Raw genomic sequence first — 15,520 nt, 5'->3', positions numbered from 1 at the left:
ATTCCTTGCCAAACACATTTCTGTTGGAAGACTTCAGGCTTACCGAGAAGAGGAGGAGCATCGGAAAAATCAGGATCTGTAGCATCAGAGTTCATTACAACCAGGGTGTAGCAAGGGCAATAGGACCAGGGTTGAGGAAGAAATGGAGTAACATCAGCCAAAACAGCAGAGAAAAATGCTATTTAAGTCAGAAGGAATATAATAACTGCTGGTATATTCCTCCTGTCCAAGAAGAATGGCACATCCAGCAAATAGAAGACCAGAGAACTCCAAAATCGTAAGACTTGCTTGTACATTTACTAGCAGCTACTAAACTTTATTATGCTTATTACTTTTAAGGTAGTATTCTTCATTATCCCAATTTAATGTATTTTGTGAATTCAGTATACTAGTGAAGTCTTCACTGTTTACTTTTTAAATGGGAGTGAGTGGGAAGAAAGAACTCTACTTCCAGTTCCAGTGCTTGTGGTTATGGCAAGGATGATTTTCCACAAAATTGAATCTATAGAAAACCCACAAAACCACTGGCATTCATCAATTATGAGACCTCTGCTGTACCCCATAGACGTTTTCTATAAAACTATGTGGGTTGTGTGTATATGTTTACTCCTGTTCCATCATGTTCTCCTCAGATGCTAAATAATAATAACAATAAGTGGCATTCAATAATTTTGACTGGCATGCTACTCTTTTAGTAAAGAGGAAATATGGTCATAGATGTCTGAAATAATTTATTCCCTTCTCTACCTATATTAGCCCTTCCTTCCTTCCTTCCTTCTCCCAAGGGTCCCCAGGAAATTTCCCTTCTGGTTACCCAAGGATGTGAATCCAGATCTTAGAAGTATAGTATATTTTGATGAATGCAGGACAAGTGATATGATTTGATTAAAATATATTTAACAGTGCAAAGAGTAATGTTTAATCCCTCAGCCATGCCCACTGCAAGTAGAATCAGGGAAAGAAAAAGATGTTGTTGGTCTATATTTTGTTTTGACTTTTCTGACTTGCACCTGTTTTTAATGTTTAAACTTTTCTAGTTCTCTGAATCATTTTGACACTGAATTGTCTTTTAGATGGCAAGATGTTTTGTAAGGAGCTGGTTTCCAGCTGAGGCAATTTTCAGTGAGGCACCCCCCACCCCCCAATGTTCTGCATCTATATTTGAATGGTCTAAGCAGAAATTTTATTGAAGATGCTGTCATTTTGCCTCTCAAATAATTTCAGCTCATGATATTTTGGACAGGTCTTCATGTTTTTTTTCTTCTAGGCCACCAGGTGGCAGCACCAGAAGTGGTAATATTTTAAAATTTTTGGTCTTTTTTTTTTTTTTTCTCAAATAGAAGCAAATATCACTCATGCAAACTCATAAAGGTAAAGGTTCCCCTGCACATGGATGCTAGTCATGTCCAACTCTAGGGGCGGTGCTCATCTCCATTTCTAAGCCGAAGAGCCAGCGCTGTCCGAAGACATCTCCATGGTTATGTGGCTGGCATGACTCAACGTTGAAGGCGCACGGAGCGCTGTTACCTTCCAACCAAAGTTGTCCCTGTTTTTCTACTTGCATTTTTATGTTCTTTCGAACTGCTAGGTTGGCAGAAGCTGGGACAGGTAACGGAAGCTCACTCCGTTACGTGGCACTAGGGATTCGAACTGCTAAACTGCCGACCTTCTGATCGACAAGCTCAGCATCTTAGCCACTGAGCCACCACATCCCTTATGCAAACTCATACCATAGCTATTGGTATTTCACAATCTCAGGGGAATTCTTGGTCTTAAAGTCCATCCATCTTAAAGTTGCTGAGATTGAGAAACACGGCATTATATTATATTGCCCAAAAGAAAATATGCATTTGAAGCAATATTCTATACAGAAATATTATATGTATTAATTTACATATCCCACCTTTATCATTTTAATAAATAACTCAGAGCGACTAACATAGCTAACACTGCATTTTCCTCCTATTTTCCCCATAACAAGTCTGTGAGGTGAGTTGGACTGACAGAGAGTGCCTGTTACCAGGCCAGCTTTCAGGCCTAAAGTGGTACTAGAACTCACTGTCACCTGGTTTCTAGCCTGGTGCCTTAACAGGACTGATTCTGGTGTGAACCTAGTTCCTAACTCCAGCTAAGAGCTAAATTCTATTGTGCTCCTTGTTGGTATTATTTCTCACTAAGTAGTTTATTGTTATTTTTTTTCTTTTGGTTAGTGAATTGCCTTTTCATTTCATTATAAACTGTTCTTTAAAAAGTAATTTTTTAAAAAAAAAATTAAGATCTTTTGTGCTCCCTCTTCTTTTACTTCTTTTTATGTTGTAGGACTGGCATTTGCCCACCATTTCATCCTCTGCGTCAGCTCATCACATGGTATGCAGACTGACTAATGCATCTATCCTAATTTTTGTCTGTGGGTCCTGGGATATTTGAGGGATTCATACTGGCAGATATGGTTGCATTATTTTTTTCAGCACAAATGCAGTTGTGCAATGGATACTGCCTGGATTGACATATTGCACTAAAAGTGTGGCCGGAGTCATATTTAGATTGAGTGATAATAAACTCTGATTATCAAGTCACAATCACGGGGTCATTCAATGCGATAAAGCAAAACCACTTTTTGGATTTGTATTATATGTGAATCTAGCTTCTGTCTGGGTTCTCTTTTACAAATATATATATATATCCTACTTGCTCTTGAAGTAGAAGATTGTATGTTTTTCTTCAATTCTCATTCAGTATTTCCTGTGATTGACAGAGTAGAGAGCTTTTTGTGCTCACCTACGGTGCTTTGGTAGCCCAACTGTGTAAAGATTATGAAAAGGATGAAGATGTAAACAAATATTTGGACAGCATGTAAGTATAAGATGGCAAGAAGCAGCATGACAAATTTGAGGGAAAATGACTAGTTATCTTTTCCCTGTTCTTCAGTCTGTTTACTTGAGTGTAGATATCAGCTTAGGAAACGGCTATAGGATTCTGTTTCTACTCTCCAGACTGTTTTGAAGCTGACCATCCAATCCTCTCTATTTTCCTGAGTTCGGAATGCTACAAAAATTCAAAGATCACTATAAACCAGGGGTATCAAACTCAAGGCCCGCGGGCCAGATCTGGCCTGCAGGGTGCTTAGATCTGGACCACGGGGCTGCCCTGGAAACATTGAAGGACCAGCCCGCAGAGCCTCTACCATCAAAAATGGACCTCGCAAGAACTCCCGAGCTCTGTTTTCGCTGGCAGAGGGTTGCAGGGGGTCGTCGCAGCTGAAAACAGAGCTCAGGAGCCTGTTTTTGCTGGCAGAGCACTTGGGCCACTATAGGCACCTCCGACATGAGTGATGTCAAGCTGGCCACACCCATCCTTGTCACATCCACTCCAGCCCCTCGAAGTCAAACACAACCCTGATGCGGCCCTCAATGAAATCAAGTTTGACACCCCTGCTATAAGCCAATCAGTGTTGCTTTCAGCTGGCCAATAGAAGTGTGCAAAAGTATTCAGGCTGTGCCCCCTAAACTAATGAAAGTCCTGACTAATTAAAATTTATCTGCACTTCAAGCCAAAAAGCAAACATTTAAAGTGCTAATGTTCTTTCTCTGCCTCCCTGATGTTGCAGTTGGAAAGTTATAGAAAATAAAAAATAAAAAAGGAAAGGAAAGGAAATAATGAAGCTGCTTTGCCTGAATTACTTTACCTGATATTTCTCCTAGTACCTTTAATAGCAATAGCATTTAGACTTATATATCGCTTTACAGTGCTTTAAAGCCTTCTCTAAGTAGTTTACAGAATCAGCATATTGCCCCGAACAATTTGAGTCCTCATTTTACCTACCTCGGAAGGATGGAAGCAATGGTGGAATTCAAATTTTTTTACTACCGGTTCTGTGGGCGTGGCTTAGTGGGCATGGCAGAGAAGGATACTGCAAAATCTCCCTTCCCACCCCACTCCAGGGGAAGGATATTGCAAAATCTCCCTTCCCACCCCACTCCAGGGGAAGGATATTGCAAAATCCCCATTCCCACCCCACTCTGGGGCCAGCCAGAGGTGGTATTTGCTAGTTCTCCAAACTACTCAAAATTTCTGCTACCAGTTCTCCAGAATCTGCTGAATAGCACCCCTGGATGGAGGCTGAGTCAACCTTGAGCCTGGTGAGATTTGAACTGCCAAATTGCAGGCACCTGGCAGTCAGCAGAAGTAGCTTGCAGTACTGCACTCTAACCACTGTGCCACCGTTAATCATGGTTGTTGTGGGTAGAGTAAAGGAAATGAATATTTGTTTTTGGATCTAAGAGCCTCTCTTTCTTCTTTCATTTAAAGAACAGTAAATGCCCCAAATTCCAGAAAATATTGTTTTCTTCAAACTGGAGTCATACTCTTTCATTGCTTAGACAGTTATGAATTTTATCCTGCCTTTTTTCTACTATTTTTTATTTTATTCAAAAGAATGTTAAAATACAAAAATCTAAAAAAAATCCAAAAATAGACTAAAAACCACAAAACAATCAAGACATTAATAAAGTGCATTAAAAAGAAAAAGAAAAAACCCAACATACACACACACACACACACACACACACACACACACATGGTATCCCCCTAATGGAATACTGATTAATTCAATACTACAATATTGGTCCCCATTCCTTGGAAAACAGCCCCCCTCCAAAATGTTTAAAACTAGTAAATCTATTTGCAAATTATTGAGTATATATCTTCTATATACTATAATAATGACAAAGTAGTCAGCAGGAAGAACAATAATAATAATAAAAAGACAAGGCTAAAGTTTCAAAATGCTCTGTTAACAAACTCTTATTGTAATCTGCTCGTAGAAAATTTGCCATGGCATCTTAATCTATACACGGCATCTTATCTATGAATTTTATCCTGCCTTTATGCTTGGGACAATGTGTGCCATGTGTTCATTTTATATTCACATTAACTGTCAGGCACCTTGCACCTTTTCCCCTGGCACCTTTTCACCTTTTTTCTCTCTTTTCTCCTTGGTCAGGGGATACAGCATCGGCATCAGATTGGTTGAAGATTTCTTGGCTCGCTCTGCTGTGAAGAAGTGCCGCAGTTATTCTGAAACTGCAGACATAATTGCACAGGTACCCAAAAATGCTGATTCGCCTTCATTTGCCAAGGCTGAACCAAATTCGTACCACTTAATTTCTAGTCTGGCCCCCTAACAGCAGACTATAACCCAGAAAGATTCACACATTAATTAGGGCATCTTTCGGAAACTTGACAGTTAGCTTTAATGTGAAGAAGGTAAAGGTTACTATAGAGCAGGAATGTCAAACTCAATTTCATTGAGGGCCGCATCAGGGCTGTGGTTGACCTTGGGGACGGTGGACGTGGCTGACTGGGTGGGAGTGACCAGCTTGACACCACTCCCCAAACTTCTGGCATGTTTCCTCTTTCGGTTCTTCCACTGAGTAGACTGGGCCGAAGCCATGCTGGCCCGATGTTTTTTCTTTGCATTGGGTAAACTGGGCTGAAGTGATGCTGGCCCAATGTTTCCTCTTCGCATTGGGTAGGCTGGGCTGAAGCGACACTGGTAGACCGGGCTGAAGCGATGCTGACCCAATGTTTCCTCTTGGTTAGACCAGGCTGAAGTGACACTGGCCTGATGTTTCCTCTTGGGTAGAGAAGGCCGAAGCGATGCTGGCCTGATGTTTCCTCTTTGCATTGGGTAGACTGGGCCGAAGCGACGCAGATAGATTGGGCCAAAGCGACCCGGGCCAGCCCCTTACATTTTCCAGGACAACCTCGTGGGCCAGATCCAACCACATTGGGCCCATGGGCCTTGAATTTCACACCCCTGCTATAGAGAATCAGAGAAACTGAATGAGCCCAAACTTCAGTACTCATTTATTAGCAAATAAGGGTCTCCGAGAGCTGTTTGCATCTCTTTTTCCAGAATAGAAGACTGAAGGGCTATCCACCCTTTTCCCAAATAAGATTGACATTAAAATATCCATCTGCTCATCATTACTAATATTTTCAGATATCCCTATTTCTTTCTAAGACCCAGAGATCTCTCTTACGCTCCCTTTCTTACATGTGTCACTCCAATTTTCATTATTCCCAGCTAATAGAAATATTGGTGGGAAATTTCGAAGTTATATTCCAAAGCACTTGAAAGAGATTTAATTGGGAAGAGCTATCTTAGCCTTGTGATTGTACCATTTGCCTTCAGGCAATTTCCATGTCCAATTTCCAAATATGTGCCTAAGAATTACATTAGTAGAGTTTTTACAGTTATATGCATTTGCCTTGAGCTGATTTTGGAGTATTTGTATTCCAATTTTTAAACTGTTATGGCACAAATATATCAAAAGCATTTTTTTTTTTAAAAAAAGAGAGACCTAGTGCATAATTGAGACAAAAGCATCAGAAAAGAAAGAACATTTAGAACAGTACATCCCCCCGAAAATAAACAGCAACATAATAAACTTATTTCTACTCACTTGATGTTTTTTCTCTTTAAATTTGGGCTTATCCTTTTCTTAGTGAAAGAAACTGTTTTATTTTTTAATATAGCCCTTTTCTGAGTCCAAAGAAGAAACCTGGCAGGGGAATAAATGCTAAGATGCCTGTAGTGACATCAGCACCGACATGTTGTAATTCACACACCTTGTAGCAGCGCTCAGGATTCACTTCTTGAATTAGCTTTTTAGGGTTTGGTGCTCAGCAGGTGGGAAGCTTGAAATACTGAAATTCTTTTCCCCCAATTTTTTTTTAATATTGTTAATGATATTTGTGGTTTTTTTAACAGTGAAGTTGAGGCTTCAGTGTTCAACCTTAAGTGTTTTAACATTTCTTCCTGAGTTAACGCTTCTATTGGATTCTTTCAACACTTATCCCAAATCTACCCTGTAATTATTTTTCTCAATTCTGTATAACTGAAAATGTGTACAGAGTTGCAGCAAACTGGGCTGGTGCAGACATTTCAAGAAACATGGTGTACAGGTAGTCCTCAACTTACAACATTTCATTTAGTGACCGTTCAAAGTTACAACGCCACTGAAAAAAGTAACTTATGACCGTTTTTCACACTTACAACCATTGCAGCATCCCATTGGTCACATGAACAAAATTCGGAGGCTTTGCAACTGGTTCATATTTATGACGGCTGCAGTGTCCTGGAGTCATGTGATCAGCTTTTGTGACCTTCTGACAAGCAAAGTCAATGGGGAAGCCAGATTCATTTAACGACCGTATTACTAACTTAACAACTGCAGTGATTCACTTTAAAACTGTGCCCAGAAAGCTTGTAAAGTGGACACTTTTAAGTGAGCAAAACTCACTTAACAAATGTCTCACTTAACAACATAAATTTTGGAGTCAGTTGTGGTCGTTAGTCGAGGACTACCTGTAATGAGAGAGTCCCTCTTATGTTTGACCAATTCTCCACTCGCTATGACATTTTTTATTTTATTTATTTCACCAAATGGTTCCTTTACAAAAGTTACTTCTATTTTGTTTGTTTTTTTGTAGAGATTACTATGGGCAAGGTAAACGTTGTGTGGGTGAGTTTAAGCCTGTGTGGCCTTCAAAAGAATCATAGGTGGGATATAAAAGCAAAACGTTCAGTCATAAAAAGTCACTTTTTATGGGAAGGGTTAAAAAAGCTACATGCATTGACATAAAAAGACTTGCCTTTTTTGATTCCTTCTGTCATTGTTACTTAGTCCAGTATTAGTTTGAGTGGCCTGTTGAGGTTGTTGGTGTGTATGAACAACATACACAGAGTACATGAACATAACTAAGCTTTTCTCAAAGTTTTTTATGTTTATATGTTGGTTTGGTCATACACTGAATATTTTGGAGTCTGCATTCTCTTATTTTTTGTTTGTTTGTTTGTTTGAGAGATACCTATAATACCTTGGAGAGTATTATCAAATTCAAACCACTACATTCTGGTTGGCTTTCTTAACTTAGGTGTATATGCATTCTGTATACACACTTGTTGATATAGCAAATGGTATATTTTGCTGCAAATGTGTTTTTTTTTTAAATTCACTGTGTTTGCTGTAGTTCTTCCTCCTTTCTAGCACAGACCTTTTAAGCAAAAGGGCTTTGTTGAGCAAGGGAAGAACATCTAAGCTCATGATGAGAAAATATTTTTGTTATAATTCTTCTGAGCTCTGTTCTTCCCAGCGTTAAACGAAGCTTAGTTATTTATTTTGATTTACTTGGGGTTTTGTAATTTTCCCGGTTGTGGAGGTTTGAGTTCAATGGATGTTGAAAATTTGACAGTGGTCAAAATAATGTACCAGAAGAAGCCACTGCATTCCAATTCCAATAAAACAAAAGAGAAGACTAAGAAGAAGCAAGTTGAATTGTCTTCTAAGATAGAACATCAAAGTGGCCATCACCGAGCCATTAATAAAAACAGCATACTATGTTTTCTATTCTTAGAGGAGCCTAAATATTTTGAAGAAACTTGGCAGACAGCAAGAAGTCTTCAAAGAGTATAAAAGCCTCACTTCAAACCTAGAAATTATTCAAGAATACAGACATAAAGTCTATCAACCCAAGTAGCTCATGCATAATTCATTCCCTGAACATTGTTTTAGATTATCTAGTACAGTGATGGCAAACCTTTTCAACACCGAGTACCCAAACTAGAACACGTACGCATTCGCGCACGCCAGAGCACCGGAAACCCGAATACCAGCTGGCCAGAGAGCATGCATGCACTGGAAACCAGAAGCGATGGCGTGCGTGCCTACAGAGAGGGCTTTGCGTGCCACAGGTTCGTCATCACGAATCTAGTACCAACTCCCATGACTTAAAATGAGTAGAATGGTTTTCTGGTCCCTTTTAATAGAACAGGATCCTACTGAGTTTTCAACAGCACACTGTACAGAATGAACCTCATCTGGCTAGCCTGCAGATATTGTTGTGTTTAGAGATCTGTGGCTATGTCTATTGATTCAGGATTGTTTAATTATATTCCATCAAAGTCCAAACCATACAAACCTGTTCCTGAAGATAACTAAGTCACAGAGCAGATGAATAATGACAGACAGCTCATTGCCTTCTGTGGGGCTGTGTGGATCACTGTGGGGAAGTAACATTAATAAAGAAGATAAGTCACTTCTCAGACCTTATGAAGGAATAGAATATTACACAAGTGCAGCTGTATATACAATACTATGATTTCAACCAAGCAGATAGCAGGAATATTGAAAGATTGCATTAACATAAATGGAACTCAAGTCCAGATACAGTCAGGGACCTAATTAAAGTGATTCTCAACTTCTGGCTTTTTAGGTGTTGAGCATAAACTTCCTAACTGAGGTCTAGATGATGTTAAGGAACTAAGAACTGATCTAACCATCATAGAGACAACTTCAGCATATATCCAATATTATGAAATTCCACTTCCTCTTTAACCAAAAGTTCAGTAGAGATTTCCAGTATAGAAGATGAACTCAATAATCCCCAATATGCTAACAGCAGAAGTTGACTTCAAATTTAATACAGGTAGTCCTCAACTTACGACCACAGTTGAGCCCAAAATTTATGTTGCTAAGTGAGAAATTCATTAAGTGAGTTTTGCCCCATTTTATGACTTTACTTGCCACATTTCTTAAGCAGGGGTAAAATACTCCCGGTTCGGCTGAGCCGGTAGCGATGGCGGCCGGTGGTTCGGAGAACCACTAGCGATGGTGGCACAAGACTCCACCGACCTGCCCGGTCGTCGTTACTTCCTGGTTTTAACCAGGAAGTAACTTGTTTTTTACCCCCTGCGCGTGTGCAGAAGGGTTTGTGCATGTGCAGAGAGTCCGTGCGTGCATGTGATGCGTGCGGCGCGTGCACTTCCAAACCAGTTGGGAAGGTAAGTAGATTTCACCCCTGTTGTTAAGTGAATCACTGAAGTTGTTTAGTTAGTAACACAGTTGTTAAGTGAATCTGGATTCCCCATTGACTTTGCTTGTCAGAGGATTGTAAAAGGGGATCCCGTGATCCTGGGACACTGTGCCCATCATAACTATGAACCAGTTGTCAAGCATCCGAATGTAAATCACATGATCATAGGGATGGTGCAACTGTCATAAGTATGAAAAATGGTCATAAGTCACTTTTTTCAATGTCGTTGTAACTTCAAACGGTCAATAAATGAACTGTTGTAAGCGAGGACCATCTGTACTCAGATAATTTGAGATTAATGTCCCTGAATCTATTGAAAAAAAGGTAGTGTAGGTTATACTACATTAAAGAACAAAAGAATTGATAGAAGTTTCTACTTCAATAAGGACGAAATGTTCGGTGTAGAATCTAATTTGACAGATTATTATAAAAATTTGCCTCAATTAGAGGAAAGGGAAATTATAGCAAGGCTGGATACTTTAAAGCAGTGGCCCCCCCAACTTTTTGGGCATCAGGGACCGGTTTTCCGTGAACTGGAGGGTGTGTAATTTCGTGTTCTGCCTGCATCCCACAGATGGGGCTTCACTTGTTTGCGCAGCCTGGTTACTGGCATGCTGCCGTGGACAAGTGCCAGTCCAGAGACTGGGGGGTTGGGGAACCTTGCTTTGAAGTCCTTCTTGACAATGGAAAGTCCCTAAAGCAGGGGTCTGCAACTTTAAACATTCAAAGAGCCATTTGGGCCTGTTTCCCACAGAAAAGAAAACACCGGGAGCCACAAAACCCTTCCTGTGCCTGACTATTTCTTGAGCGGCCACAAAACTAGTATATGTAGTTGAATTAAATGTTCTATTTTCTTCTGAAACTTTTCTTTTCTTCGATTTATTCATGGTTGGCCTCTACCGGGGGTTAAAAAGCTCAATAAATCGTGTGCCAGTGGGTGTCGCACTTTGGCGGTTGTGACACATATTTTGAGTGACGGAGCCGCAGCAGAGAGGTGAAAGAGCCACATGCAGCTCCAGAGCTGCAGGTTGCTGACCCCTGCTTAAAGTATTGCCTTGATATCAATAGCAATAGCACTTAGACTTTTAGACCACTTCACAGTGCTTTACAACCCTCTCTGAACAGTTTACAGAGTCAGCATATTGTCCCCAACAATCTGGGTCCTCATTTTACTGACCTCGAAAGGATGGAAGGCTGAGTCAACCTTGAGCCTGGTGAGAATCGAACTGCCAAACCACTGGCAGTCAGCAGAATTAGCCTACAATACTGCATTCTAACCACTGTGCCACCACAGATCATAAATGAGTTTAGTTTGTAATCTTATTTTGCAACCAAGATTATGGTCTTTACTAAAGGACTAAAAGATACACGTGGACAATTGATGGTTAAGTGATTTTTAAGTATCCAAGTAAGACCTTTCACACCTCAGGGGAAAATGTGCCTGACTCACAAGCAAACATGATTGACCAAAGAACTAAAACTGCTGTCCTAAGAATATTCTATGGGAGAGGAAGCAGGATTCTTTCAATAGTCCTTAAAGTATTCATGGTCAAAATGAGCTCCATTTCTTAGTGGAATTCAGTGAGGTCCTGACCAATGTATTAAGATAGGCATCTAATTTTTGGCTGAAAAGATGGCTACCAAGGATTGAAAAAAGAATGGTACTTTCCATGATCAAGTATTGATTAAATAGGAATTTTAGATTTAGATTCATCTATATTGCTGACCATTTTTAATCAACTTGAAAAAGCATAGTTCATATAATAATCTTCATATAAAACATAATACATCACTACTGTTACACTTTCTTGGGCACTCAGGTTTAACTTAGATTAAAAAGACATTACATTAAAACATTTCTGAAAGAAACTCCCTTTGTGCTAATGGACTGACAAGAATTTATTTTCTTGCACAATCTTCTCCTGTTCTAAGGAAGATAATTGTTTTAGAAATAGATACTGTGAGACCTTCTAATAAAATTAAATTTTCATGAGTGTTTTTTTTTTAAGACAGCCAACCTACTAGTATCTCCTAACAATTTTTCAATTAGCATAACCCAGGTTAAAGAAATAATTTTCTGAAGCCAAAGAAGCAAGGTAAGAAGGATCACGAACCAAAGATTCTGTGATAAGAATTATCATTTTCTCCCTTTTTTCTTCCTGCCAATTCTTCTGCAAACTGGTTCAATAGTAGCACTCAGTATGAACTGCTACCCTCTCTGTTCTTGTGATCCTGTGGTGAAAAGAAAGGAATAAGAATCTTTTTCTCTATTCCCATTGTCCCTTTTGACTCAGACACTTGAAGTGTTCCAATATTTGCTTCACTGGAATACAGAATGCTTAAACTGGTTTAGGTTTCTTCTTGTCAAAGTGCAACAAACTCAAACTGTTTCCATGGAACACTCCAGATGGGATAGTTAGGTTTGAGAACTAAAACAAAACATATTTTCTATTTTTTGCAGAACTGCAGAAAGAAGCATGATTCTAAACAGACATAGCCAATAAGTGTGCCTGGAATTATTTATTTCTTTTTTTTTTTTACGCAATAACCAAGGGAGTTGTTTTCATTCAGATTGTGAATTAGTTTCTTTCCAGCTGAAATCATGATGATCACATACACCCGCTACTCTAGAGAAGGAGAGCCCCCATTGGCATCAGTGTGAATTCTCACCCCCCAGCCTCACCCCTAAAATTATTGCAAATGAAATAATAAGTGTTGTCAACATCATGCTGAGGAGGCTGTAAACATTAATCTTCCTGGCATTCAATAGTTCCCTTAATGAAAATCCCAAATACAATATTTGAGAGGCTGCCACAAAGAGGAGGAGGCTCAACTTATTTTCCAAAGCACCAGAGGGCAGGACAAGAAGCAATGGATGGAAACTAATCAAGGAGAGAAGCAAACTGGAATTAAGGAGAAACTTCCAACCCATGAGGACAATTAATCAGTAGAACAGCTTGCCTTCAGACATTGTAGGTGCTTCATCATTGGAGGTTTTTAAGAAGAAACTGGACAGCCACCTGTATGAAATGGTATAGGGTCTCCTGCTTGAGGAGGAGGTTGGTCTAGAAGACCTCCAAGGTCCCTTCCTGCTCTATTCTGATTTATTGTTTGATTGATTGATTGAAAATACAGGTTCATACCTGTAATAAATAGAAGAAATGTCCAAATTTATTTAACATAATGTATGGTTTGATCCAGTGATGACATGGCATACATTTTTCATTTCATTGACAGGTTGCTTTTAAGATGTATCTGGGTGTCACCCCTACTGTGACTTGCAACAATGCAATGGGAAATGAGTTTTCTCTCATTCTGGCCAAGAATCCGTTAGTGGACTTTGTGGAGGAGCTACCAGCAAGTCGATCATCTCTTTGCTATTGCAGCCTGTTGTCTGGGACCATCAGAGGGGCTCTGGAAATGGTAAGAAAATGGATACTGGCTCTTCTTACTCTGCCCTTTTCTGTCATCCTCCCCCCCCCTTAAGAGACCTTAAGTTTTAGTCTCAGCTGGATGCAGCCAATTACTCTTTCTGTACTAGCAGCAACAAACTTCTTCTGAAATCTTGCCAAGAAAACTGCAGGGACTTTCCAGTCTGTTGCCAGGAGTCAACACTAACTTGAAGGCACAAAACAAATCAACAAAGAACACCTTCTGATTTTCCCCAGTCGCTATATCTGTATTCTCAGAGTCACTTGATTGTGAGATAGGTGGCTATATAAATATGATGAATGAATGAATGAATGAATGAATGAATGAATGAATGAATGAATGAATGAATGAATGAATCTCATGGTGGTAATTGACCTGTATATTTAAAAGCACTTAGATTTCTATATATGAGCTAAATTTATCATATTTGCAATTGGATCTCATATAGGAGGTGTAGAAATGGTGCCCTAAAAAATTGGAAGGCAAAGATAAAACCAGTAAGTACAATAGTACATGGATATTTAGCAGTATACATATATCACATTTTGATTTGCACCCATGTTTTCAGCACCAGATAAAAGCTTTATTCTGTTTCCAAGCCTTATTTGGTGGAATCTCAGAATACATATTTAACAAATAAATAAAATACCCCATTATTGTATGGCTTTCCTGCCATTGTGAACCTTTCTCCCTGTGACATCTATTTAACTTTTTATTTTCAGATACACCTAGCAGCTGACGTGATTTTTCTTCAAGACACTCTGAAAGGAGATGATGTGACAGAAATCCGAATCACATTCTTGAAGAAGGCTGAAACCAAGAAATACAAGAGAAATAAATGAAACTGTTATCAGAAATAATTATGTATATAGGGTTAGCCAAGCCTCTACAGCTGCCTAAAAGAGGAACCTTCCAATACAGGAAGGACCATCCACCCAGAACATGACTAAAAATAAACAGTTTTTCTAGTCCAGGCCATGCATACCCAGAAGCTTGTTGAAGGAACAAGAAATTAGCATACAATCCCCATAAGGGAATTTAATAAGTGTAGTGCTCTAAAATGTATTTATTACCAGGAATTGGGTGGTGAATATCTGTAAAATCTCTGCTCCCTGAAAAATATCCTTGCATGCTGCTTCATATTGGAGCTGTGCTATAGCTGTTTCAGTGAGGTAAATTCTAGTGCTGTGAGAAACAAGGTTTTCTTAGGACTCTTAGGATGATAATTCTCCCAAGGAATTGCCTGAGGGAATTTTCTCAGACCAGATAATTCCATGAAATGTAGTAAGTAGGACTAAATGCAACCACCAAACCTTTCCATGTTTGTTACAGTTCCCTGCAATTATACCTTTCCCAAATTAATGTCATGAGGTAGGCAATGTAGAAGAAGATAATGCAGCCCTAAAATAAGTTCAAGATGCTTTAGAAGCAAAATGTAATAATTGCTTAATAAGCCCCTAATACTTTCCCTACCCAGGACCCCTAACTGCTTCCCTGACACCATCCAAAGACTGCTTCCTCACTTTGACTCTTGCATTTCTTGGGTTACCATCAAAATGATGCCCACATTTTTTGTCAGGCTTCTGACTGGCTTCTGCTTGGGCTGACTCTGTTGATAAAAGGACTTGCCAATTGGGTTTTGTTTTTTTTTATTTTATCCTTTGGATTTGAAGATGTGTATAATTTTAAAGAAATGGAAAGGGTGAATGAGATATATAAATATATTATCTGAACCAAATTGTGCATGAACTGAAGAAATTATATGAGAATGTAAAATATATTTTTCTGTTTGGGGATTATTATTCTGTCAAAAACTAAACTATGTGTTAAATAATTACCTTAGTTTATGATAGAGGTTTACCAACTCTTCTTCTGACATAACGTTTAGTGAGCAAAAGTAGGATCAAGACTTAGCTAAGAAATGTAGCTTTCATTATGCAACTTCCACAGAAATATGGATTCTGAGAAATAATCCACCCAAAGCAGGGGTGAAATCTACTTACTTCCTTACTGGTTCAGAAGCACACACACACGCCTCACATGTGCGCACACACCTTCTGCGCATGCGGAAAAATCTGCACATGCGCAAAAACTGCATGCACAGAAGGTAAAAAAACACCTGGGCAGCGATTGCTACCAGATCACCGAACCACAGGGAAAAATCACTACCGGATCGGGCGATCTGGTCCGATCCGGGAGCATTTCACCC

General features: G+C 39.3%; 1 protein-coding gene across 1 annotated transcript; it reads left to right on the top strand.

Annotated features, from left to right (window-relative positions):
• The first annotated feature begins 117 nt into the window (after positions 1–117).
• TRAPPC3L (trafficking protein particle complex subunit 3L) lies at positions 118–15,352 on the top strand. The gene is made up of 6 exons (XM_034409208.2): positions 118–277; positions 2,320–2,367; positions 2,756–2,853; positions 5,003–5,102; positions 13,117–13,302; positions 14,034–15,352. Exons 1-6 carry the CDS (start codon positions 236–238, stop codon positions 14,151–14,153), a joined length of 594 nt encoding a protein of 197 aa, XP_034265099.1. The 5' UTR covers positions 118–235; the 3' UTR covers positions 14,154–15,352.
• Positions 15,353–15,520: the final 168 nt, after the last annotated feature.

The sequence above is a fragment of the Pantherophis guttatus genome, chromosome 1 (genome assembly GCF_059756535.1).
Source record: "Pantherophis guttatus breed Tessera chromosome 1, ASM5975653v1, whole genome shotgun sequence".
Classification (NCBI taxonomy): domain Eukaryota; kingdom Metazoa; phylum Chordata; class Lepidosauria; order Squamata; family Colubridae; genus Pantherophis; species Pantherophis guttatus.
The sequence above is the reverse complement of the archived record's forward strand: the minus strand, read 5'-3'. Positions and strand labels throughout refer to the sequence as shown.

What these genes read in the sequence shown, in the direction of transcription:
- TRAPPC3L (XM_034409208.2), top strand. Translation starts at nt 236, where the DNA reads ATGGCACATCCAGCAAATAGAAGACCAGAGAACTCCAAAATC. An exon ending in GACCAGAGAACTCCAAAATC is followed by an intron (nt 278 to 2,319) that starts GTAAGACTTGCT and finishes TTTATGTTGTAG; the next exon opens with GACTGGCATTTGCCCACCAT. An exon ending in TCAGAGGGGCTCTGGAAATG is followed by an intron (nt 13,303 to 14,033) that starts GTAAGAAAATGG and finishes TTTTATTTTCAG; the next exon opens with ATACACCTAGCAGCTGACGT.